Source organism: Cydia amplana, chromosome 21 (genome assembly GCF_948474715.1).
Source record: "Cydia amplana chromosome 21, ilCydAmpl1.1, whole genome shotgun sequence".
NCBI classification, from domain to species: domain Eukaryota; kingdom Metazoa; phylum Arthropoda; class Insecta; order Lepidoptera; family Tortricidae; genus Cydia; species Cydia amplana.
In genome coordinates this window covers 4354675-4382556 of record NC_086089.1, presented here as the reverse complement: position 1 = coordinate 4382556, position 27882 = coordinate 4354675, and the positions used below count along the sequence as shown (strand labels likewise).

The 27882-nt window shown below is 40.6% G+C and overlaps 3 protein-coding genes and 1 long non-coding RNA gene across 5 annotated transcripts in view; 1 reads left to right on the top strand and 3 right to left on the bottom strand.

The window, feature by feature from the left end:
* The window catches only part of LOC134658185 (disintegrin and metalloproteinase domain-containing protein 10-like), a 392100-nt gene that overhangs the window by 280704 nt on the left and 83514 nt on the right, over positions 1-27882 (bottom strand). The gene's annotated exons all lie outside the window — the stretch shown is intronic.
* Positions 1902-13921, top strand: LOC134657826 (uncharacterized). Its single transcript, XM_063513398.1, has 9 exons — positions 1902-2075; positions 2248-2465; positions 3007-3183; positions 4011-4109; positions 5629-5733; positions 6244-6382; positions 10169-10325; positions 12108-12241; positions 13782-13921. The coding sequence occupies exons 1-9, from the start codon at positions 1940-1942 to the stop codon at positions 13919-13921; spliced, it is 1305 nt and encodes a 434-aa protein (XP_063369468.1). The 5' UTR covers positions 1902-1939.
* LOC134658071 (uncharacterized) lies at positions 17469-17717 on the bottom strand. The gene is made up of 2 exons (XR_010097684.1): positions 17653-17717; positions 17469-17606 (listed from the first exon to the last, which is right to left on the bottom strand). It is a non-coding gene; the product is annotated as an uncharacterized LOC134658071 (long non-coding RNA).
* The window catches only part of LOC134657837 (putative divalent cation/proton antiporter TMEM165), a 53781-nt gene continuing 49324 nt past the window's right edge, over positions 23426-27882 (bottom strand). For both annotated transcript variants that reach the window (XM_063513414.1, XM_063513413.1), the window contains 3 exons: positions 26465-26545; positions 25445-25637; positions 23426-23561 (listed from right to left, as the gene is read on the bottom strand). In XM_063513414.1, the coding sequence (XP_063369484.1) occupies positions 23494-23561; positions 25445-25637; positions 26465-26545 (342 nt within the window). In that variant the 3' untranslated portion in view covers positions 23426-23493. The remainder of the gene's footprint in view (positions 23562-25444; positions 25638-26464; positions 26546-27882) is intronic.

Sequence of the window (27882 nt, the reverse complement as noted above, 5' to 3'; positions counted from 1 at the left end):
GCGCGCGAGATCCACCAATCACAGAGTCGTGGGGTACTTGTTTATAAAAGAAAGATTATAGCTATGATTTTGCTCTCGAAGATACCTATTGATATAGAGTGCATATTAGGTATATAAGTGCGTCATCTGTTATTGTTTTATACCCTGCCTATCTATAGATAAATAAATTGATATCTTTAAAATTGTAATAAGATTTTTTTTATCCTAATTATACATATGCGTTTGTTGCATTGATATTTAATATATAGACGGTCAAGCAGATCTTGTCAGTAAAAAAAGGCGCGAAATCGAAATTCAAATTTTCTATGGGACGATATCCTTTCACGCCTACATTTTTCAAATTTTCCGCCTTTTTCTACTGACAAGATCAGCTTGACCATCTATATTATAAAAACTATAACATCACGTGACACGGTTATTTTATAATTTTATATTATTAAAAAGAGGAAGAGCGATATAGTAGGTATCTTGAAAAGTTCCCTGTATGATTTGCTATAGGCTATAAATTTATAATCCTACTAAGAATTATCTGTAGCCATTCTGTAGGTAGAGCTAAGGTTGTCTGAGAAATACAGGTTGGTACATTAAAAAAAAACTTATATACATATACAAAACTTGAGTTACTCCTGTCTGTAATCGTTAGTAATAGCTTAAAACATCTTATAAACTCTTCTTTTTAGGGTTCCGTACCCAAAGGGTAAAAACGGGACCCTATTACTAAGACTCCGCTGTCCGTCCGTCCGTCCGTCCGTCTGTCACCAGGCTGTATCTCACGAACCGTGACAGCTAGACAGTTAAAATTTTCACAGATAATGTATTTCTGTTGCCGCTAACAGAATAAAATAAAGATTTAAGTGGGGCTCCCAATGCTCCAATACAACAAACGTGATTTTTGACCGAAGTTAAGCAACGTCGGGCGGGGTCAGTAGTTGGATGGGTGACCGTTTTTTTGCTTTTTTTGCTCTATTTTTTGTTGATGGTGCGGAACCCTCCGTGCGCGAGTCCGACTCGCACTTGTTTACTTAAAGACTCATTAATCTCATTATAAACGCAACTCAAACATATACATGAAACTCGTTTGTTTCCATAGGATGCCGACAGAGGCGCTGGTGTGTACAGCCAGAGAGAGCCAACATTCGAGACGAGATCAATAACAATAACCGAGTACCTGGGGTAGCGGTTATCCTGAATTATTTGATGCTTATGTCCTTACATCACGGACTTTAAGCTATAGCCCATCCTACGACATAAGGTAAGATAAGGTAAGATAAGATAATAAGCATTACGAGCTCGCGAAACGGATTAAACGAAAAACGTACATAATTCTTTGATGTGACACAGGACATCCTAGCTCAGAACCCATAGGCATAACATAAATGTATCTTGTACCTACCTACGTCTCAAAGCTCAAAGTTTGGGACCACTACCGCCATCTATTACGCTTTACCAAAGTTTATTCGCCGGCTAGCGCTAGTACTATTAGTGATTCTACTCGACACTGGATGGCGCTGTACAACAAAGGAATTACATGGCAACACTTCAATCAGTATTGTTCGATAGTGGTAGCATTGGAGCCTCAATGTATTTTAGCCAATAGGAAGCAAGATTCTCAAGTTTTCATTCACTTTTCATTCCGTTCAAACTTTCCCGCTGTGGCCATTGTTCCCATTATGGAATTTCCGATCGATCTTTTTTGAAGTTTTTATTCTTATTATTTGTAAATATAAAATAGAATAGCTTTGAAATTATTTTAAATATAATGATAAATCATTTAATTTATTGTATATTAACGGAAGTAGCGGATAAGTTGCTTTTGTAATCAACAAAAGTTTATTTAGCTTTTCCTGGAATTGCCAAGTTTAGAGTTGGTATTGTATAAAATTATATTTATAAAATAGAAGCAAGATCGGAAATGTGTATTCAATAAATTATAAGAATCATGTGTGAAAATGAAACCAGTGAAACTATTTACATATGGAAAGTGGGCGACATCGCCATAGCTTGGTTATCCAAGAAAACTTACGCAAAAGTGACAGTAGTGAAGGACAATCGTGGTCGATTTCATGGTGATAAAGGTAAATAGCACCTTTTTCTGTTTGTATTTTTCGAAATACAGATGATACAGAGAACATTTTATAAGTTTGTTGCCGGCTAGCCCGCAGCTTTACCACGGTTACCACCATCAATTCCACTGACGTGTTTGCGGTCAGAGCCTAGTAAGACAGTATAGTAAGCATAATTTTATAGTTTTAGGCGTAACAGTGGCAAAGGATGGCTTATCTGATAAAGTGAAGTGGAAGAAAGAGCTGTGCTACCATGTTGAAACTTTCTGCACAAAACAGCGTCTTTGGATACCTTGGACTTCGCTACGTCTCGCAGAGAGGTGCAGACCATTCTACGGGCCTAACAGAGTAATCAAACCGAAGGGTGTTGTTACTAAAACGAGCCCTGGGACTGTGAAGAAGGTATATAAACATTACAAACTACATTTCAACTGTTTTATCAGCATTCTAGAAACTCTTAGCTTAGTATGATTAATAACAAACAGTAGTATTATATCTTATATCTCACTCAAAAATAAAAGATGTGGTGATTATTTGTCACACTAACCCTGCATGTTCCTATTTTTTTGTGGGCTAGGGTGAGGACTATACTCTGTTGTACTTAACAATAAGTGGAGGCCTTTGGCCAGCATTAGTAGGTATATAAAATGATAGTAATGAGCAGAGCAAGATAACATTTTGTACTACTTCCCAAAAAAACATGCTATATCATCAATGTCTGTCAGTCTCAAAAGTGTATTTCCACCATTTACCAACTGAGGATTTTTTTTATCCGTCCAGTCCAGTGGCAACTGGTTAATGGTAACTACTGGTAATTATTTTTCTCAGTTCACCACTGCCACCACTGGTAACAACTAGGTAGTAACTAATGGGAATAACTTATCTTAAATGTGCTGTGTGTTGTCACAAGTAAAGAACTGAATACTGAATTTTTCCTTTCCAGGTCACAAAGGTAGATCCCCTGCTACCGTTCAATGTGAAACCAGACTACTACAAAACGCCAGACTTCAACGCCAAATATGACCAGTCACATCAACCGCTCAAGCAGGGCAAACACGCGAACTCTTTTAGGGAGTTTGTGCGGAGGGGGAAGGAAGTGTTCTTTGACACATATTACAAGGTGAGAACATGTACTTGTAATTTAATTTAATTTTGACATGTGGTTCGTTAAGTTAAGTATTTTGTTTTTGTATGAATTGACATGTTATCATTATCAAATATTTATTTAATTGTACGTAGTATTAAAAATTATGAGTTTTCAACGTTTTATATTTGACATTATATTATTTTATTTTTACTTGTGACTTGTTATTCATTGTTTAAATTATTATTTGAAATTTATTTATTTGCTGACATGTCCCATCATACTAAGTTTAATTAAATTATAAGCATGTAATTAGTTCATAAGTTTTCTAACACAATGTATTATTGTTAAAGAAATAAATAAATGAATGAATGAATGAATAACACCGAATTAGCTGACAAACAAGCTTGCAAGTCTGACAAACTGTGATGGTAAGACGCCTGCATTTCCAGGGTGTCACACGCGCGTTGCTGGCCCTTTGTGAATGAACACCTCTTATTTTCAAGAACCCCACCATAATTTTGGCAGGGATTTCGTTCCACAGAGTTTTTATCCAAAAGGTACCACATTGTCGGTTGTCAATAAAGTTGGTTTCAAACTGAAGCTATGTGGAAATAGCACCTTATTGACCGACAATAGTACCCTTTTGGTTGTGAATGGCACATTTATGCTTTTATTAGTTTTGTGCCTACAAGTAAAGTGGTAAAGCAAGTCCAAGACTTCCAAAGGATTTACTTCTCACTAACAGCGTTATTCAAACGTCTGCTAAGTTAATCAGCTTGTGATCATCGTTTGTCACTCTCTATGGCATAACGACAGATAGGGACAAACGACGATCATCAACTGATTTTAACATTTTACAGGTGTTGATGAGAGAGCAAACAATTGATAGTCGAGATACACTCGACTATCTCCTGCAAGTGGACGCCAGTACGGAGGATAAGTTCGACCTGGTCATTAAGGTAACTTTGAGCCTCTTTAAAAATAAGTTTTTGGTACAAGCTTTTATCGCTGACTGTACTTTTCTTTCCACATGCAACGAAGAGACAATTCTAAAAACCCCAAAGACAAAAGGGAGTATTACTGCAATGTTTTGCCGCCAGAGTGCAGCACTAGTGACTTAAGTATACCATAGAGTAACTCGTACATACTGTACCATAAACTGTTTTTTGACAAGTTTTCATAGACAATCAAATATGACATTGATACATCAAGGCGGTTTGTTTAACAAAGGGCCTACCGGGAAACGCGAAATCGAAACTACCTGCCTCTTTATCGCTCGAATAGCAAGAGTGATAGAGAGGTTAGATAACAAAATTTCGACTCTCTCGTTTGCGGTAGACCCTAAGGGAACGTGACTTATTTTGGGAGTGGCGCCACCTACGCAGAGTTTCGCGTAATATTCCCTATTAGGTTGCGTTGTTTTATCACGGCCGCATGATTTGCCACACTGCCTGTTGATCTTAGGTAGGCACTTTGTGCCTGCAGTGCCATGTTTATCGAAAGCTTGTAACAAAAGCTGTCAGAAAGTGACATCCGCTTGTATTACAAGTTACAAGCTTTTCATAAACAGGGCACTGGTCAAATGGTCATGTGAACATCCTAGAACATTTAGCAATACTTTACCCTGGACTTATATCGACCGGGATATGAACGGTGATTACCTTTTGTATTGTTTTCTCAGTCGATATAAGTCTAGTGAAACTAACCGTGAATCATTCAAAACTGTTAACACTTTACCCATTTTTAGGGTTCCGTACCTCAAAAGGAAAAAACGGAACCCTAATAGGATCACTCGCGTGTCTGTCTGTCACAGCCTATTTTCGCCGAAACTTTTTTTTTTTTTTCTCTTTATTGAGGGGCTTTTTCGAAGTTCTCCGAAACTACTGGACCAATTAAGTTGAAATTTGGCACACATATGTAAGTTTGTGACCCAAAGATGAACGTGTATTGTAAATAAATGAATTTTAAATATGGAGGCCTTTTTTGGGGGGTAAATGAGAAAATTAAAAAATAAAGTTTTTCAAACTATATCATGTTACATATCAAATGAAAGAGCTCATTGTAAGAATCTCAAATATAATTTTTTTTATAATTTTAGGATAAATAGTTTAGCAGTTATTTAAGAAAATAGGCAAAAAATGACCATTCCCCCCCTTATCTCCTAAACTACTGGGTCTACAATTTTGAATAAAATACACAAAATAGTTCTTTACCTATAGATGACAGGAAAACCTATTAGAAATGTGCAGTCAAGCGTGAGTCGGACTTAATGTACGGAACCCTTGGAACGCGAGTCCGACTCGCACTTGGCCGGTTTTTTGTCTATACTATAGGTACTATAAAAGAATGGTCTATAATATTAAATATAAAATTCTTTCAAATTTTGGTTAATTAAATGTAAATCCAAGTTTAGTTAAGGGTTGTTATTAGTAAAATGTTATATGAATTTTGCTTAACAACTGGTTTCTCTTGTGACAGAATATAATGACAGAGAGGGAGATAGAAGATTACTTACACCAGTGTTGGAGGTACAACTACGTGCATAAACGTCTGCCGGTAAATGCTGAAAATGAGACAGGAGAGGTATAGTCTTACCATTTGTAACTGGCCCGAACGGCTAATCCTTTGTCTATTGTTAAGTAAACGCGCACGTGCTAATTACCTGCAAAAAGGGTCTTATTATTGTAATAAAATAAAAAATATATATGTTGACATTCGCATATATTTTCATAAATTATTATAGTTTTTATCTTACAGATAATTAATTAATTACATAATTACATGACATAGCTACTTAGTCAAACCCGTTCCTTATCGCTTCCGGTGCAAAAGTGCCCATAATGCTCACGGCATTGCCCCGCTGGATGGCTATGGACAGCCTCTGCGCCAGAAACAAAATGTTACAATTTGTTGACATATCATCATCATCATTTATTTACTCACAGACTACAATGGTCCACACATAATATTACACAACACAATACATATTGATATGAACTTTATAACTGTCAATAGAGTTGAATACGATATCCGCCATAAATAGCTTTGTATGCGGTAAAGGGTTAAAAACAAAAACTTCATGTGTTATTTCAGTATACACCAGTTCGGAAAGTGTCTCCGATATCGTGGTGCCTCGTGTGCGGTAGTAGCGACGGCAGGCGCCGCGAGTGTCCGCGCTGCCCCGCCTCATACCACCTCGCCTGCCGGAAGGAATGGCTCGTCAAAATCATACGTAAGTTATTTTTATACTGGCCCTAATCTATAAAACCTTTGATAGCAGCCTTCCCCATTCTGAAGTTCACCGTCACTTTTGCATTGGAGTGACGAAAGCGCCATCTATTGGACGGATATTATAAGTACGTCTGTAGGAAAAGTAGCTTCAATATAGAAAGAAATCGCTTCGAGTGTCCGCGCTGCCCCGCCTCCTACCACCTCGCCTGTCGGAAGGAATGGCTCGTCAAAATCATACGTAAGTGGATTGACGACAGCGCCATCTATTGAACGGATATTATAAGTACGTCTGTAGGAAAAGTAGCTTCAATATAGAAGGAAATCGCTTCGAGTGTCCGCGCTGCCCCGCCTCCTACCACCTCGCCTGTCGGAAGGAATGGCTCGTCAAAATCATACGTAAGTGGATTGACGACAGCGCCATCTATTGAACGGATATTATAAGTACGTCTGTAGGAAAAGTAGCTTCAATATAGAAAGAAATCGCTTCGAGTGTCCGCGCTGCCCCGCCTCCTACCACCTCGCCTGTCGGAAGGAATGGCTCGTCAAAATCATACGTAAGTGGATTGACGACAGCGCCATCTATTGGACGGATATTATAAGTACGTCTGTAGGAAAAGTAGCTTCAATATAGAAAGAAATCGCTTTGAATGTCCGCGCTGCCCCGCCGCGTACCACCTCGCCTGTCGGAAGGAATGGCTCGTCAAAATTATACGTAAGTGGATTGACGACAGCGCCATCTATTGGACGGATATTATAAGTACGTCTGTAGGAAAAGTAGCTTCAATATAGAAAGAAATCGCTTTGAATGTCCGCGCTGCCCCGCCGCGTACCACCTCGCCTGTCGGAAGGAATGGCTCGTCAAAATTATACGTAAGAGGTTTGACGAAAGCGCCATCTATTGGACGGATTAAGTACGTCTGTATGAAAAGTACATAGACTAGGAATCCTCTAGACGGAGTTTAGAGCAATTATTTCATGAAACCGATGCTGCCAAAAATACTGGGGTGCGGGGGACGAGGTGAGCGAGTCCCGTGCCGTGATTGGTCCGTTCAAAGACACGGACGTCACACAAAGACACTTTGACTCGAAAATGGAGTAAAACTACCGTATATTTGTGGTAGACGGGGTAGCGCTAGTATGCTCAGTCTGGAGGATGTCTTGTCTGTGGAAAAGTAGCTCTAATATAGAAGGAAATCGCCGCGAGTGTCCGCGCTGCCCCGTCTCCTACCACCTCGCCTGTCGGAAGGAATGGCTCGTCAAAATTATACGTAAGTTGTTTTTATACTGGCCCTAATCTATAAAACCTTTGATAGCAGCCTTCGCCATTCTAAAGAGAATAGATATGAGCGCCGATAGGCATATAGCCGGCGGCGGCGCGCCGGTCAAAATTGGTCGGCGGCGGCGGCGAATCGGCGGCGTGGCCTTGAAACACCTTCGATTAATGAAAAAAGAATTCAAACCAAAATTTTACCGAAAAAACATGTATTTGCTGTAAGAAAGTTATGAAATAAATGCATTTTTTATTTTCAAGGATAATTTATTGAATAATGGTACGAAAAAAATTGATATCGTATAAACTGTGGATAAGCGGTATCGCGCGGCATCTGAGGCAGTCTTAATCTTGGCGAGGCTCTGGCCGGAAGATCTTAGCGAGGCCCTTATCTTTTGTGCTAAGTTAAAAATTGCGGATTGACTGTATCAGGGAAACGTCTTGTCGACAGTCCAAAGAAAATCGAGCTCCGTCATTAACCAATATCGATTCATCAAAACCAATTTATGCCAAAAAGTGAGGCCCAACGCCGAGCTCCATGTAACACCGAAGACTTGATTTTGACGCCTCCCAATGCGAGGCCAGAGGATGAGCTGCAGGTAAGCATACAGCTAAGAATCGAACGCCAAGTGTAAGCTTGGCTGACGGCTGAACGCCTAGAGCGCTGATTGCGGCGCGCTTCTGTGCGAGGCCGAGCTGCAAGAGAGCAGAGCGAGGGCGCAGGCCGATAAAGACTGAAGCCATAGTGTTAAAGATCTGGAGCTTTCCTGCGGGCGCATTCGTGCGACGCCAAAGGCCGAGCTACAATGGAGCTAAGATCGCATAAGGACCAATGCTCAAGCGTTTTAAAACAGGCCGAAAGTTGAGCTCCAAACAGGACCAAAAACTTGCAGGTTCAGATAGCGGCTTAATTCCATGCGAACGATGCAAGGCCAAAGATTGAGTTGCGAGAGAGCAAAGCTTGAAATTTGAACAGTGGCCAAGTATATTTGAGACCCGATTCCGACGCCTTTCCGTGCGAAGCCAACGGCCGGACATTTGTACGTGGAAACGCTTAATATCTCAAAATTAACCCCATTTAATACCTTTTAAAGACGTTTAACCATGCTTGCAATGGTTAAATTCGCGGTAAATGACGGATGGTTAGCTGGCAAAATTAGTTATGCATTGGATCGGTAATCCAAAGATCTGGGTTCGAGTCTCACGTTAGCCAGAGTTGATCACAGTTATTTTTTTTCATTGTGATTGACATATGTCTAGTGTAGTGTACTCGTATATATACAATATAAATTGTAATGTGGAACGTTATAAAATAAAAATTGAAGGAAATCAGTATGTTTATTACAAGCATATTGATGTTAAAATTGATATTAAATAATTTCGTTTCCCCAAGACTACTAGCGCGGTTACTAGACATATAAGTTTGCATTTGCCTTCGATATTTTTTAATTATATGGGCCTATAATACCTTTTGAATGCCTTTAAACTATTCGAAGTGGCGCCGTTAATGATCTAAACTCGATTAAAAATATATTATCTGATTCCGAAAGTAGTAGTAACTACCAAGGTCACGCCGATGCCACGCCGATAGCGCAGCGTCGGCGGCGGCGGCGCGAAAATTTTGTCGGCGGCGGCGGCGCGCCGGCGCGGCGCTCATATCTAAAAGAGAATAGGTAGTATAGAGGGGTCCTGTCATAGTAAATTTTGTGGTCACAGTAAATTTACTGTCATCTATCGACACACGATAGAATGAGATAACGATATTCATCTCTCATTCTGTAATATAGCTGTGTCCTTATTTACGTAGGTAAAAAGCAAAACTTACAAGTATCTTGGGCCTGACAACGGAACGTCTCGCATTATTTTACGCGTCTTAGCGCCACTTGCACCATCCCACTAACTCGGGGTTAACCGGTTACACCTGGAGTTACCATGGTTACCTGGACAAGGACAATCACGCTGGGTTAACCCCGGGTTAGTGGGATGGTGCAAGTAGTCCTTAGGGAAACAGTTGCACCAAACCTGTTAATCCTTGTATAGTTTGTAGCTTTCTAATAGACCCCGACGGCTACTCCTATTGTCTATTGTTAGTAAAACCGCTCGTGCCACGTGCCACAACCACCTGCATAAAAAATCGCTCGTTCACTTTACCCAGGTAATTGAATTACAACTCCTATGGAAATTGCAATAAGATTCAAAATGAACTAATGGATAAATATTTTGTACCGATGTGTGTGGTCATTACTTCGGTTACTGAGTGCCGGCGAGTCGAACGTTACAGAACCAGTCTAAAATGTGTCATTGAGATGCGTAACAAAGGCGCGTTATCGGAGAGCGCACCTACACTGGTTTTTTGAGCGTTGGACTAGCCCGCGCTCAGGTGCCAATTAGAATAAATAAGACCCTTTTTTGCAGGTAAGTAGCAAGTGCGGTTTTACTGAACAATAGACAATAGGATAAGCCTTCGGGCTCTACTAGAAAGCTACAAACTATACTAATAAAAACCGTAATTTCTAGATCGAAAGAACCCTCCGAAGAAGCAGGTACAAGAAGAGGCTCCCACCATCTCCAAGGTGTTATCCAGCACACGGACCCTGACCTCCAGTACTGTGGTGCCAGCACCGCCGCGGGACCAGCTGCCCTGCCCGAGTTGCATGTGGGGACCCAGGCCGGGGTAGGTCTTAGCACAAAACAGATACAGTACAGAAATCAATCTACATACAAAGTGCGCTCGAGCAACGCACACATAGACACTGCTCACGGACACGATATCTCGGACCGGTTGGGACCAGTGCGAGCGCGAGTGCCATCCGCTTGAGACACGCGCCTGTGAACTTTTTTGTGCAATAATGGAGAAACAAAAACAAAGTTATTACAACTGTTCAGTGGACGGTTGTTTAAATTCAACATTAAACGGTGAATTGTCGTTTTTAGGGTTCCGTAGCCAAATGGCAAAAAACGGAACCCTTATAGATTCGTCATGTCTGTCTGTCTGTCCGTCTGTCCGTGTATGTCACAGTCACTTTTCTCCGAAACTATAAGAACTATACTGTTGAAACTTGGTAAGTAGATGTATTCTGTGAACCGCATTAAGATTTTCACATAAAAATAGAAAAAAAAAACAATAAGTTTTTGGGGTTCCCTATACTTAGAACTGAAACTCAAAATTTTTTTTTCATCAAACCTATACGTGTGGGGTATCTATGGATAGGTCTTCAAAAATGATATTGAGGTTTCTAATATCATTTTTTTCTAAACTAAATAGTTTGCGCGAGAGACACTTCCAAAGTGGTAAAATGTGTCCCCCCCCCCCCCCCCCCTGTAACTTCTAAAATAACAGAATGATAAAACTACAAAAAATATATGATGTACATTACCGTGTAAACTTCCACCGAAAATTGGTTTGAACGAGATCTAGTAAGTAGTTTTTTTTAATACGTCATAAATCGCCTAAATACGGAACCCTTCATGGGCGAGTCCGACTCGCACTTGGCCGCTTTTTTTTTAGCTGCCCATACTCAACTTTCTGGGAGAAATTGGCCTCAATGCAACTTTGAAGTGTGTTTTTTTTGGTAAATATAAGTTTGAGCCAAAATAACAAAATACGTGTCCATTATTTTTTCATGTTCTCCAACATATATTCAAACAAGTAATTAACTAGCAATTTTCTTGAACAAAACTCTCTATAGAATTTAGTGCGTTTTGTCACTTTTCAGTACTTTGGAGGCCAATTTCTCCCAGAAAGTTGAGTATGGGCAGCTAAAAAAAAATACGTGTTCGTTATTTTAGACTACTCTATAACATATTTAAAAATAAATCGGAGCTGACCAGTTGGGTACCCTTCCTTATTAGTGTAAGGCCTGAGTGGACGCTCGCTCGGCGGGGCGTGCAGCGTGGCTGTGGGCTCACGCGTGACGTGAGCAGCGTGCACTAAGGCCGCTCCTATACGTGCGCATTTGTTTAACATGCACGCCGCACGCCCCGCCCCGCTGCACGCACAACAAGAGCGTCCACTCAGGCCTTATCTTGACGTGTCTTTTTATTGAAAAACGCGTTTTAAAAATAAATAATGGCAAATATGTAACAATTATGAATCAAATACGATCATTTATATTCTTCTGCTTTCATAAGTAGTAGTTACTGATTTTTAAAAAGCGTTTTTCAATTAAAAGACATGTCAAGATCGCTTACCTTCTTTCTAATGCTAATAAGTTTATGGCGAAAATTTCATTTTTGGTACAAGCATGCAGCTGCCAATTTTCATGACGCTACGATCCTTGGAAGATGGTTAAACTAGTTACCTTAGATTCCATTACATAGTCACATACGGGTCGACCTAATAAAAGCTTGTTAAAAAAACGAACTACAACAGCGCGAAGCAGCCGACAGAACAGCGACATCTACTGTGACATTGAGCAAGTATAAAAACTAATGATAACTACATGTATATTGGCAGGTACGATGACGTGGTGTGGCACAAGCTTGGCGCGTGCGCGTGGTGGCCGGCGCGCGTGCTGGCGCCAGGCGACGCGCCCGCGCGCCTGCTGGCCGCGCAACACACCGCCAGGGACTACCCGCTGCGGTACTACGGTACGGTACACCTAACCATAGAGAAATAAAGACAAGAGTGCTCACTCCATACATCAGTTCAGACTATTCATTTCAGTCTCTACATCTAGCATCGAGTAGCGGAACTATCAGTACTGCTACTTGACAATAGATGTAGCACCGACCGGAAAGTCTTATCTCAACAGCATAAGACTTTCCGGTCGGTGGCGACATCTATTGTCAAGTAGCAGTACTGATAGTTCCGCTACTCGATGCTAGATGCTAATAGTCTTTTTGGTACTAAAACTGATGTATGGAGTGAGCACTCTATGTATTTTTTTCTCTATGGGTACGGTACGGGGAACCTAAGTGTAAGGCCTGAGTGGACGCTCGCTCGGCACGGCGTGCAGCGTGGCTGTGGGCTCACGCGTGACGTGAGCAGCGTGCACTAAGGCCGCTCCTATACGCTTGCATTTGTTTAACATGCACGCCGCACGCCCCGCCCCGCTGCACGCACAACTCGAGCGTCCACTCAGGGTCGGTTGCACCAAACTTTAGTCATCGTTAAAGAGTTCGCTAAATTTTATTGTATCGAAAGTTTCATAGTAAAGCGCCGAGGGCGCGCCGGCTGACGTTGATCTGTCTGTCAAATGTGGTTGGTGAAACTGGCCCTTACTCGTACTGTCATGGCAAAGCCTAACCAGTAATATATGATCAAGAGGGCGCTGTTATTCTCATGTATAGGGTGACAGTTCAGTTTAGTATGAAAATATTAGTTCCAGCTAAAATCCGCAACATGGCGCGTGATCGTATATTCCTTGTCAGGCTTTAAATAGGGTATTTTCCTACTAGTTAAATCAGTTTTTTTTTAAACTGTTAAAACGATTTGCTAATATGGAATTTATATGAAACATTACATCGTGGCGTCACGGTCAACTCACCTACTTTTTATATTTCTATCCGATTTATTAAATAAGACTTGTGCTTAAAAATAGCTGCTATCCGTTTTTCTAATAATTATCTGATGCTTTATTTCAGCGGTCGGCAACCCGCGGCCCGCGGGCCGCATGTGGCCCGTGAACCTGTCACTTGCGGCCCGCGAGCCTCCCTGGCTATTTTGTATGTAATATTGACAAACGACAATTTCTGATAAAGTCATAAATATTAACAACGTGCGGCCCGCGTCAACTTCGTTAACTACTATGTGGCCCTTGGCTGCTAAAAGGTTGCCGACCGCTGCTTTATTTCATGCATGGTGTGAAATAATTTATTTTAAATACAGGAAAATACACCCAATTTGACTTACGGTACTCTCGATGTCTCCATACTTTTTGACCCTGCGGCCACTCTTCGCGGGCCAAGGTAAAGGCCGGCCGTGCCGTAATTTGGAGACCCCTTTTTTTTCCTTCCCTTCCCTTATGGATCCCACTGGCCCGGGAAAAGCCCTGTGGGTATCTCCGACTTCCACGGACTAAACCCCCTGGGGTGTTCCGCCGCGCGCTTTGTAGGCGGGGTTTCGGGAACTCGATTGTAGACCTCCGATAATTTGGAGACCCCTTAACCCAACCTATGCATTATGCAGGTACGCTGAACCACTCCTGGGCTCGGAGCAGTCAGATGGTATTGTTTCTGCCCTCGCACGCGACTCGAACCGGCGACTGCGTATTAACACAGGCCATCATGGACGCTGCCGACGACTATATAGCTGTCTACCTCACATAACTTAGTCACAGGGCGGACACGCCATACATCAAAAACCGGCCAAGTGCGAGTCGGACTCGCGCACGGAGGGTTCCGCACCATCAACAAAAAACAAGCAAAAAAACGGTCACCCATCCAAGTACTGACCCCGCCCGACGTTGCTTAACTTCGGTCAAAAACCGGCCAAGTGCGAGTCGGACTCGCGCACGGAGGGTTCCGCACCATCAACAAAAAAGCGGCCAAGTGCGAGTCGGACTCGCCCATGAAGGGTTCCGTATTTAGGCGATTTATGACGTATAAAAAAAAACTACTTACTAGATCTTGTTCAAACCAATTTTCAGTGGAAGTTTACATGGTAATGTACATCATATATTTTTTTTAGTTTTATCATTCTCTTATTTTAGAAGTTACAGGGGGGGGGGACACACATTTTACCACTTTGGAAGTGTCTCTCGCGCAAACTATTCAGTTTAGAAAAAAATTATATTAGAAACCTCAATATCATTTTTGAAGACCTATCCATAGATACCCCAAACGTATGGGTTTGATGAAAAAAAAATTTTGAGTTTCAGTTCGAAGTATGGGGAACCCCAAAAATTTATTGTTTTTTTCTATTTTTGTATGAAAATCTTAATGCGGTGTACAGAATACATCTACTTACCAAGTTTCAACAGTATAGTTCTTATAGTTTCGGAGAAAAGTGGCTGTGACATACGGACGGACAGACAGACGGACAGACAGACAGACAGACATGACGAATCTATAAGGGTTCCGTTTTTTGCCATTTGGCTACGGAACCCTAACAAGCAAAAAAACGGTCACCCATCCAAGTACTGACCCCGCCCGACGTTGCTTAACTTCGGTCAAAAATCACGTTTGTTGTATGGGAGCCCCACTTAAATCTTTATTTTATTCTGTTTTTAGTATTTGTTGTTATAGCGGCAACAGAAATACATCATCTGTGAAAATTTCAACTGTCTAGCTATCACGGTTCGTGAGATACAGCCCGGTGACAGACGGACGGACGGACGGATGGACGGACGGACGGACGGACAGCGGAGTCTTAGTAATAGGGTCCCGTTTTTACCGTTTGGGCACGGAACCCTAAAAATGATTTGAGTTTATATGTGTGCGCGGCACGTCTGTACTCTGTACACGCGTCATTGTGTATCTGACGGACTTCTGGCATGCTCTCAGTAGAGCGACTTACGCACACATTCATGTCGCGGCCAGTCGCGGGGCGAGGGAATCCGAGTCGGGGCGGGGCGGTGCGTGGCCGTTCTGTATGATAATAAATAATAATAATAATGATACATATTATAGGACATTATTACACAAATTGACTAAGCCCCACGGTAAGCTCAAGAAAGCTTGTGTTGTGGGTACTCAGACAACGATATATATAATATACAAATACTTAAATACATATAAAACAACCATGACTAGGGAACAAATATCTGTGCTCATCACACAAATAAATGCCCTTACTGGGATTCGAACCCAGGACCGCGGCTTCACACTAATACTTCACACTAGTGATAATACTATTACTTATTCTGTGGCTTAGTGTAAGGCCTGAGTGGACGCTCTTGTTGTGCGTGCAGCGGGGCGGGGCGTGCGGCGTGCATGTTAAACAAATGCGCACGTATAGGAGCGGCCTTAGTGCACGCTGCTCACATCACGCGTGAGCCCACAGCCACGCTGCACGCCGTGCCGAGCGAGCGTCCACTCAGGCCTTACCATAGAGAAAAAAATACATAGAGTGCTCACTCCATACATCAGTTCAGACTATTAATTTCAGTGTCTACATCTAGCATCGAGTAGCGGAACTATCAGTACTGCTACTTGACAATAGTACATCGGAAAGTCTTATCTCAACAGCATAAGACTTTCCGGTCGGTGGCGACATCTATTGTCAAGTAGCAGTACTGATAGTTCCGCTACTCGATGCTAGATGCTAATAGTCTTTTTGGTACTAAAACTGATGTATGGGGTGAGCACTCTATGTATTTTTTTCTCTATGGCCTTACACATACCTCGAGAAATAGGGCTCATTTAGATGATGCGAGTTGAATTACATTGCGTTATTTGATCGGTCGGCTGAATTGATGTTACCTCAATGGTCCGCAATGTAACTAAAATCGTATACGAGTTCGCGCGAAGTCTAAATGAGCCCATATTAGAAAAGTCACAAGGGAGCAAATGAAATTTACGGCGAGGGCGTACATTAAATCCTGAGCGTAGTGAGGGATTCAATTCAAGTGTTAAAGGTGAGGGCGCTACTGGACGGCCGATTGCCTCTTAATAAAGATGTAAAGGATATTTTAAAATAACAAGCAGAAATATCTGCAAACGATGCTTAGAATAAATTTAAAAGTGGAAAAATTAATGTCTTAGGTGAGACTTGAACTCCAGAGGCCGTGAGTTCAAGTCTCAACCAAAACAGTATTTTTTATTTACTTTGACACGCTTTAATTTACTTTGACACGTTTTAATTTACTTTGACATATTTTAATAAAATGCCTACTGAATATAATTTGATGTTAATATGGAGTGGTTTACCTATCATATAGGTATTTGCAAGTCAGCACTTAATTTCATATCCATAAAGGATTTGGGATAATCCCTTTATCTGAAGACGTGATAAAAATAGCGATAAAAAACATTTAAATTGCAATCAATCATTTGACACATCATTTTATCTTTTTACGTTGACTACGAAATAGATGTTGATTAGATAATTTTAGTGCGTAATTATTATTATTATTGTGATATTAGTTTATAATTTTTACCTAAGTGGTATCTTATATTAAGGTTGTAATTTTTTTTTGTTAAAAATAAAATAATCTAACTAATAATATTATCGTGCCTTGACAGGCACGATAATATTATTAGTTAGATCATTGATAAAATTTACATTATTTTGAAACCAGAATACAATTCTGTCATTTTTGTAATCATTTTATTTATAACAAAGGACCAGTATGCTGACAGGGCCCAATGATGGACACTCGTAACGGGGGATGTTGCGAATATCCGCATCCGCAACCGCGGAACTTCCGCATTATTTTCAACATCCGCATCCGCATAAAATCGATGCGGATTTAATGCGGATGTGGGACAGGTCGGTACAGGAACGTCTTAGCATCGGCGTAAGTGCTAGACTGCTAGGTAATTTAGTCATTAACCAAAAAAACCTATAAGAAATGAGCAGTCAAGCGTGAGTGGGACTTAATGTACGGAACCCTTGGAACGCGAGTCCGACTCGCACTTGACCGGTTTTTTGAAATAAAAATTACTAAAATGTTATATTTGACGTTTTTATGGTACTATCTTGACATCCGCATCCGCGGATGTAAGCCTTTAAAAATCCGCATCCGCGGATATCAAAAAATCGGCATCCGCAACATCCCTGCTCGTAACACCTTTACATTCTTTAAAATAATAATTTTTATCCATTATTGGGTCCTTGTCCATTTACTGGTGCCGTTACCTTGTTTTTAAATGTCCCTTTACACTATCTATGATGAGAATTAATCTGTCTAAGATGATAATAAAACAAAGTACATATATACATCTATTTTTATTTCAATTTTACATAAAAAATAATACTTTAAATAATTCAACACTTAACAAAGCATCAAACATGATACGGCGTTCACTTTTGTACTTATAAAAAATAAACTTAATCGGTATTAACAATAGTCTACATACATACATACATTGTTGTTGTTGTCTGTCCAACATACAACATACATACATTAGGTACAACTTGTAAAATATCTTTCAAAGATAAGTTACAGCCCTTTGCAGATAAGATAACTATACGAAGTTCACGAATTTTCTGGCGTTTGTTTCTAAACTCCAGCCACCATTTTACCATCGTATATTTTCACGGAATCGCACGAACGTGTCATACTATTTCAGTCAGTCTCAGTACAAAAAAAACCGGTCAAGTGCGAGTCGGACTCGCGTTCCAAGGGTTCCGTACATTACCCAATTTTTAATAATGTATAATGTGGAACGTGAATGAAATGTGACGTCCCACGGATAAAGGTACCTTATGGCCGTTGGCGCTTACACTATTATTAACGCCGCTCCGCCGCCGCGCGCTATTATTATTGCGGCGCTATGCGACGTAAGCGCCAAGTGCCATAAGGTACCTTTTGCCGTGGAACGTCACAAATGTCTTTAAAAAACCCGTAGGCGTCGGTTCAAAAACTAATTAAGTCCGACTCACGCTTGACTGCACATTTCTAATAGGTTTTCCTGTCATCTATAGGTAAAGAATTATTTTGTGTATTTTTTTTTTGAGGTACGGAACCCTTAAATTACTGAGGTTGCCTGAATCAGGCGTGGCTCACTCCGCGCTTTCGTCGCTTTGCTACAGGTAGCTAAAAGTACATCCGTTCCACCCCAATTTTGGGGAAAGCCATAAGCCGCGCGTGGCGCTGTCGCCACCTAGCGGCCATATCTGTGCTGATCGTAACTGACGCGTTTTGTTAGAGAGTGAGTCTTCTGTACTTAGTACTATTATTTATTCTGTGCCTGAAGTGGGATGACAAATACTAACGTTTCCGAAAAAATACGATGGCTAAGGATTGTTCACTACTACTGTAATTTATTTCAATACTCCCAAATTTCTCGAATTAATCAAGTGAGGCATTATGAGGTAACATTAAACAAGATACATTTGAGAGAAGCAAAATCTACACTACATCTGTTTTCAAAATTGACAAGTCTTGATGGCAAAAATTTAAAAGAAAAAAAAATACCTGCATTTTTAGTGTACCGCACAAACTTTGTTCGCGGTACACTTAGGCTTAGCACGCACTGCGGTTTTTAAAAAGCGGTTCCGCTACCGCAAAAAATGTAACGTACGGCATTCTATATAAGCGCACGCACGCAACTTGCTACATTTTGACCGCAACCGCAAGAAAAAAGCGGCCAAGTGCGAGTCGGACTCGCCCATGAAGGGTTCCGTATTTAGGCGATTTATGACGTATAAAAAAAAACTACTTACTAGATCTCGTTCAAACCAATTTTCGGTGGAAGTTTACATGGTAATGTACATCATATATTTTTTTTAGTTTTATCTTTCTCTTATTTTAGAAGTTACAGGGGGGGGGACACACATTTTACCACTTTGGAAGTGTCTCTCGCGCAAACTATTCAGTTTAGAAAAAAATGATATTAGAAACCTCAATATCATTTTTGAAGACCTATCCATAGATACCCCACACGTATGGGTTTAATGAAAAAAAAAATTTTGAGTTTCAGTTCAAAGTATGGGGAACCCCAAAAATTTATTGTTTTTTTTCTATTTTTGTGTGAAAATCTTAATGCGGTTCACAGAATACATCTACTTACCAAGTTTCAACAGTATAGTTCTTATAGTTTCGGAGAAAAGTGGCTGTGACATACGGACGGACAGACAGACGGACAGACGGACAGACGGACAGACAGACAGACAGACATGACGAATCTATAAGGGTTCCGTTTTTTGCCATTTGGCTACGGAACCCTAAAAAAACCGCAGTGCGTGCTAATCCTTATGGGATCACATCGGTCTTGCAAATCAGTTTTTTAAGACTGATACCGAATATTTGGTTGATAAGGTAGATGTCCTAGAATTAGACAGCGCGATTCCTATAGTTGACACAGTTTGTCACCTATATTGGTGATTGGTGGCAATTATTCGGACAGTGTCCATCACTGGGATATTTATTCATTAAAGTGTCATTCTATGGAACTTGCTAACTATGTTAACAAAAGTCACTAGTAAATTGACATTTAGAATTTCAATATGGCGGTTTGTTTACATAGTTAGCAAGTTTCATAGAATTACATTTTAGAAATACACCCTGTAGAACCCACAGATATCTAGAAATATCATGAGTAATTACTACACGCAAAATTAAAAGGTGAATGGTCGAGATATCTATTCTACGTCAATCAGACATGTTATTAACAAAATAAGATTATATCACAGACCATCTTTACAAAACACTCCGTACAAACCGTAACACTCCTAACTGTACATCGGTGGACTTTATTACAAAAGGCATAAGGTCCATGTACAGTTAACAGTGTGGGTAGGTAATGCATGAATTTGCACTCGTAATGAATAGGGAATATTACGCGAAACTCTGCGTAGGGGGCGCCATTTCCACAATCTAAGGATCTATCGCAAACGAGATAGTCAACATTTTGTTATCTAACCTATCTATCACTCTTGCATATTCGAGCGATAAAGAGGCAGATAGCTGAGTTTCGATTTCGCGTAGGCCCTTTGTAAACAAACCGCCTTGGTGTATCAATGTCATATTTTATTGTCTGTGAAAACTTGTCAAAGGACAGTTTAAGGCACAGTATGTATGTTACTCTATGCCTCTATGGTTTACGAAAGGCGCTAGTGTGGCACTCTGGCGGCAGAACATTGCAGTAATACCCCCTATTGACAACATGTTTTGTTCTAAATAGATTTCTAAGATTGAACATTTTGATCGAGTTTGAACAAGAAACACTTGTGACAAATTATAATACGAATGAAAGTTAAATACAAGTATCAATATTTTTTGCATTTCTCTGTACTTACAGATCGATTCTACGGCTTACTTGAATAAAATGAACTAAACAAATATATTTTCGCGCATTATCTTTTTGTAACGTAATTCTTTTAAAAAGTATTCAATAATAGCGTAAGTACTAAACTAAAATGCACACTTCCATAATCGTTCTCATGTCATAAAATAAAATGTATTGAAAAAAATCTTAATTATGAGTATACAATGTAACATGGAATTTTCATACAAATACAAAACTATTAATTTCTATTTATGAACAATATCCAACGACAACATTCATCATTAATTAAATAATTTTAACGTCAGTACTGACAAATATCTTATTAACAAAACTTCCGTGAGCCACAGACATTAAATAAGTATATTAGAAACGGGTCACTTACGTGTTTTAAGTCGAAAACGCTGGACATGTTTACGCAAGCTCCCGATGGTGCTCCTCGGTACGGAGTGAAACATGTCGAGCGTTTTCGATTTAAAATACGTAAGTGACCTGTTTTTAATATATTTAATATGACAAAATGCTTGTTTCGCTAACAAAGCGTTGTATTTTCATCATTGAACTATTATTACTAACGTCAGGCGTGGCTCACTCTGCGATTTCGTCGCTTTGCTACAGGTAGCTAAAAGTACATCCGTTCGGCCCCAATTTTGGGGAAAGCCATAAGCCGCGCGTGGTGCTGTCGCCACCTAGCGGCCATATCTGTGCTGATCGTAACAGACGCGTTTTGTTAGAGAGTGAGTCTTCTGTACTTAGTACTATTATTTATTCTGTGGTAACGTATCTAGAACCGGCACAGAGTACCAGTACTTTGCGCCAATGACTTGTTGTTGTTTTGACAAGGATTTTACGGCGCTTACGACGTTTTGGTCGCGTGGCACATGTTGTGATTGCGACATTGCTATGGCGTATCTATAGTAATAATAACACAATGATTTTCATGTACAAATATTGTCCTAGCTTTTAATCGTCAAAATGATTATCTTTTTTAGATAATCATTTTATTTGAGTGGAATCAACTTTTTTGTGTCGTTATGGTTATGCTATTCTGTTGGACAAGGGACAATAGTGATACAGTTTGTTAGAAAAAATGTAATACTTACCTATCAGTTTCGACTAGATTCTGTGCGGAAAGAGAAGAGTCGTGAAATGTAGGGGTCCAGAGGTCCAGGGGTCCTTTCAATTACAGAGGTAATAAGTAAGACTTGTTTCAATGATAGAGGTAATTAGAAGAGCTAAAATAACGGATTTTTTTAGCACAGTGTCAATTATAGAGGTCTTAGTTGCGATGTGGTCAATTACAGAGGCATAATTACGAAAAGCAATTAAATCTAAATTGCAATCATAGAGGTTCCAAAATTTCAATTATAGAGGCCTTTTGGTCTCAAGGGACCGGGACCGGACCTTTGGTTGCATTTAATGAGGTTTTGCATTTATCCAGGTGCCAATTAACCAGGTTTCACTGTACTACAAAAAATCATGTTTCAGTAAAATAGGGTTTTAAGAGTTGCCCCGGAGAACGTAACCATGACAACGAGTGACACTAAAAAGTTGATTCCCCCTTATTGACAGTTACAGCAATTTTACGCGTCCAAGACGAAAAAGTACCTTTTTGGGCGTCCGCTAGATGGCGCGGGTGAGCGGGTTAACGAAAAATAGTATGAGCCTCGTCAGTGTTGGCTGAACCATAGAGAAAAAAATACATAGATTGCTCACTCCATACATCAGTTTTAGTACCAAAAAGACTATTAGCATCTAGCATCGAGTAGCGGAACTATCAGTACTGCTACTTGATAATAGATGTAGCCACCGACCGGAAAGTCTTATGCTGTTGAGATAAGACTTTCCGGTCGGTGCTACATCTATTGTCAAGTACTTACCAGTACTGATAGTTCCGCTACTCGATGCTAGATGTAGACACTGAAATTAATAGTCTAACTGATGTATGGAGTGAGCACTCTTGTCTTATTATATTTCACTATGGCTGAACGTTAATTGCAATTGACCAATAACCAGTCCAAATTGAACCGCAAACCGTAACGGACGGTTACAGTTTACGGTTCAATTTATAATGGTTATTGGTCAAAAATGGTAAATTCGTTGCTAACTGGCGCGGACGCGTGCGACGATTTTACCTATAATGGCACCCGCGTGCGCCCGCGCCATCTAGTGGACGCCATTTGAATACACAATCATTCTGATCCTATAGTTTGTCAAATATGCACGTTAATTCTCAAAATAGTCAAGATTATCTATAGAATCTCTTAGACGTCGAGGCATTCAAATTAGCCCATATCGATATATATGTGACATTCCATCAATGAAGGGTCCTCCATCTGCATTAGGACCCTTCTCTGTTGGAAAGCCACATATATGGATAGATCTTATTGATGGAGAGCAAACATATATTGATGATAAAAAAGAGAAATAGCTCCCTGACTTTGACAGCTGAAGTAGATGGTACTGTGCCACAAAACATACTTTCAAACTCTAGTCAAACGTGAAATATTAAACTTTTGTAAACCAGGGTTGTAGGGAGTAGTCATACAGCCATCTATGACAGTTGTCAAATTCAAAGCAAGAATTTTTAAAACAACTCTTCGACACTAAAACTCTTTTTTTCACGTCTTTACACAATTTACACATATATATACAGTCGAGTTCATAAACATGTATACATTTCTTCATCATAACCCATTGCAATAAGGAGAAAAAATGTGACATTTTCAAGCAAAAGGTACCTTTGTTGCTTACCAAAAGGACTAAATTTGCTTGTACCTTTACACGAATCAGAGCTTTCTATGTCAATGTCAAGATTGGCAAGCGACAATGTGGTACCCTTTGGTTAAAACGACACAAATGTATACATATTTTTGAACTGGACTATACATTGGATTCGATCAACAAAATATAAAATCGAACAAAATTCCCGGAGCGTATATTAAGTGCACAAAGGAACTATACAACATACATTACATATTGTCACTTACACGTAAGAATTGTCTATATTAGTCGGGGCCTATGAACAGCGCGCTCACGGCGAAGAACAGGAACACTAGGCCACCGATTATTGTCACTGCAAACGGAAAATAATAGGTTAAATAACTTCTAAAATATGTAAATTCAACCGGCCGAAGACTGTCTACAGGCCCCGTAGACAACATGCCAATCGCTAACGCTACGTAGATAACGAAACGCAACTGTCACTGTCATGCTAATATGGAAGAGTGATAGGGAGACACAAAGCGATTCGATAGCGATCGTCACCTTGGCTAGGCTAGGCGTAGCGCATATTGTTTTTCATAGATTTTCACGACGAACGACGAAACGTACGAACGCGTCTTGCTATTTCAGTCAGTCTCGGTACAAAAAATACTGAGATTGACTGAAGTAGCATGACAAATATGAACGTTTCCGAGAAACGGTAGTAGACTAGCGATGGGCGAGTCGAGTTATCTGATTCGAATTATTCGAATCAGCCTACAGATGAGTTAATTCGAATCAAAACTATTGGCAATTCGAATCAACTCGACCACTAGCTAACTCGGCGAATGAATCGCCAACTCGCCGAGCCGAGTCCACGCTATCACACTGCTACTAAGGCCATTCAAAAATAAACCTTAATACCGTAGCCCGAAGGCTCTTTTTACAACAACTGCCGCTCGATTCGCCGTCTCAACTCGAGTTGGTACTATGACCATTCAAAAATAAACCTTAATTCCGTGACTCGAAGGTTCTTTTTACAACAACTGCCGACTGATTCGCCATCCTAAGTATCCCAACTCAAGTTCACTGCTAGTATGGCCATTCAAAAATAAACCTTAATTCCGTGCCCTGAAGGTTCTTTTTACAACAACTGCCGCGTAACTCGCCGTCTCAACTCGCTCCGCGCCTGTGCCTGTGACCTTGTCGCGAACCACGCGAATCGTCGAGTCGAGTCAACTCGATTTTGAATTCGAATCAGCGGCCGAATCAATTCGAAGATTCGATTTGAAAAAAAAGTGGACTCGTCACATCGCTAGTAGACTAGACGGTAATAGGTTCCATCCATGAATCTAGTATTAAACTGGATTGGGCATGAGTGGTGGGGATAACTGACAGAACGGGATAGTCTTATGTATCTTTCAGTAGGAGTAGCAGCGAAAGCGCTATTATTGTTTGTCCTTGTCACAGTCTCACTTTTTTTTTATTCCCCACCATAAATTAGTATGATGATTGGTTGAATTTATTTGTTGCCCACCATAACAAATAAATTCGACCAATCATAGCGTCGCATTGCGTATGTACGTCCCTCACGGAGGCACGCGTAGACCACTTCTATAGGATGCTACCTTCTATGGTTCCATCGTATACCAGTACCGTCTACCACACCACGTATTAACGTCTAACGTTCTCTTTAGCACACGTTCTTTCCCATCCATATATATGTACATCCCACGGCGAAACTTCGTTAGCACGATGCAGCACACATAACAGCGACATCTACCTCACAATTGAGTAAACAAAAGCCTCACCAGTCCTAACGCTAATCTTCTGCGCCACCATTCGGCCTCCTATGACCGCCAGGCCGGTACACAGCGCGTGCCCCAGCGAGACATCCATTATCCGTCTACCGTCTCTTTAATACACGTTCTTTCCTATCCATATATGTACATCCCACGTCGAAACTTCGTTAGCACGATGCAGCACACATAACAGCGACATCTACCTCACAATTGAGTAAACAAAAGACTCACCAGTCCTAACGCCAATCTTCTGCGCCACGATCCGGCCTCCTATAACCGCCAGGCCGGTACACAGCGCGTGCCCCAACGAGCCATCCATTATCCGTCTACCGTTCTCTTTAGCACACGTTCTTTCCTATCCATATATGTACATCCCACGCCGAAACTTCGTTAGCGCGATGCAGCGCACCGCACAGCGACATCTAGCGTACAATTGAGTAAACAAAAGACTCACCAGTCCTAACGCTAATCTTCTGCGCCACCATTCTGCCTCCTATGACCGCCAGGCCGGTACACAGCGCGTGCCCCAGCGAGCCGCCGACCACGACCCCGACCGCGTTCTCGCGCGTCGCTAGCACGACTGTCGCCAGCTGCGACCGGTCGCCCCACTCGGCGAGAAACGTGAGGGTCGCGGCTTGTAGAAGCACCTTTAAGGAGATATATCGATCAGTGGATACTGTTATTTTACGCAGAAAACTGTAAATGTATACAGAGTGGCAAAAAAATATCTACATTCCCGTTGTCAGGGAGGTTTTGGGATTATACTGAGCAACTTTTACTATGGAACCAATCCCGAAATCGCAAAAAAAAATACCCTCCCATAGAAAGTGGACCAGCCAAAATGTATGAAAGAGCCAAATTTTTTTTTCGCGATGTCGGGGTTGGTCCCATATTAAAAGTTGCTCAGTGTAATCCCAAAACCTCCCTGGCAACGGGAACGCAGTTATTTTTTAGCCACCCTTATACCAGCATTCGAAATAGCACCATTTTGGCTCACTCTACGTAATACCACAGAATAAATAATAGTACTAAGTACAGAAGACTCACTCTCTAACAAAACGCGTCTGTTACGATCAGCACAGATATGGCCGCTAGGCGGCGACAGCACCACGCGCGGCTTATGGCTTTCCCCAAAATTGGGGCCGAACGGATGTACTTTTAGCTACCTGTAGCAAAGCGACGAAATCGCGGAGTGAGACACGCCTGGTAATACGCCGTTTACACATCGCTCGTGCCTCCGTCTTACAGTTAAAAGTGTAAAAATATGGGTACATGGGGCATACAACTTACTCAAAAATATGGTCTTAATACGCCGACATACTCGTAAGAGCTATGGGAGATATTTTTGAGTAAGATATGTGCAACCATATTTTTACGCTTGACTGTACGCATTAGGAAAGGGTTTACAGTTACACGATGCCCGATGTAAACAACGTATAGGCAGAAGATATGGAATGAAACAACAGTAACTCACCTTAATAACGGCGTTTCGTTTCCGCCGTCGGCTCTCTGCTTGACCCTGTTCTAGCATGTCTAAGGTCTCCTCTTTTTCGTCCTGCAATTTCAAGAACACGTTAGGATAATGGTTATGACACTTTTTGAAAGAGTGATATACTGTCTGAAGATACCAGTGGCGGCGCGTCCATTAAAGCCGATTCCCATCGGCTTGCCTGTTTAGGGACGTTTGAGCAGAGTTGTAAAGGAAATATGTAAGCCAATTTAGCCCCGGCTTGCCTATGGATATATTTGACGCGCCGCCACTAAGATACCGAACAAAAATTTAAACATTGAAGATTATCGGTCTGTTTGTTAAATAATGGTCTCAGTTTTCAGGTCTATTCAAGTGTGAAAAAGATAAGAAATTTTTTTTAGTGGAAATATCCAAAACAGTAAACTGTAGGCATCACTGCGTTACGAGTATACGTGTATTAACTTACTAACTAATGCAAATATTACATGACATGATTCAATTTGTATGAATATGAATTACTTATATAACATTTTACATTACAACACATGCCAAGCGCGAGATAAAATGAGTATTTAAATGTATCTTTTGGTAGATGTTTTAGATACACCTTTAAAATTTTAAAGAAATACAAGGTGGCTACAGTAAACATCGAAAATCTATCTGCATCTCTATCGCTCTTAACCTCTTTTCTGCGTATGATAAGGCGGCATCTTTTAAAAGTTGCTTTATTGCTGTATACAGCATACTCGAGTTTTGAACCTACCATTTTTAACCATTAAGCCATAGAAATGTAGATAGACGAATTTCAGATTTCGACGTCCGCGGTATCCGCCCAGTTAGGTAGGTATTCGTCTATCAAATGTTTGATATTTTTAGAGTGCACGTAAATAGATTGCACCTTACCGTGCACGTGAATAGATTGTGCCTTATAAACGAAACCAATTATAAGAAGATAAAATGCTGTACAATTTTTTGGCAAATAAACAATATTAAGGGGCCCACAGATTACCAGTTCGCCGGACGATATCAGCCTGATGTCAGTTAAACGCAAAAGGTGACAGTTCCGAACAAGGTAATGGTAAGGTAAGATAATCCCTTTTAGGTAATTTAGGTATGTACCTAATATTGTTTATTTGCAATATGTATCCGCCGAGAGATACGTCGTTTTGTATAATATGTACATAATATGATACTAAACTCGTATACAGGCATATATAAGTACCTAAATGAGAGCAAATTAAATGTATCAATGGGGTATGCCTAAATACATCTCGAGCAGGACATACAAAGCGATCCACAAATGCTGAATTCCTTTTCTCAAAAAACGCAAAGCTTATGTGCTAAACGTAAAAATGCTAGGCTAAAAAGAAAAAAACTAATGTGTCATTCGTACTGCCAGGCATAATGACGAAAGTTCACCC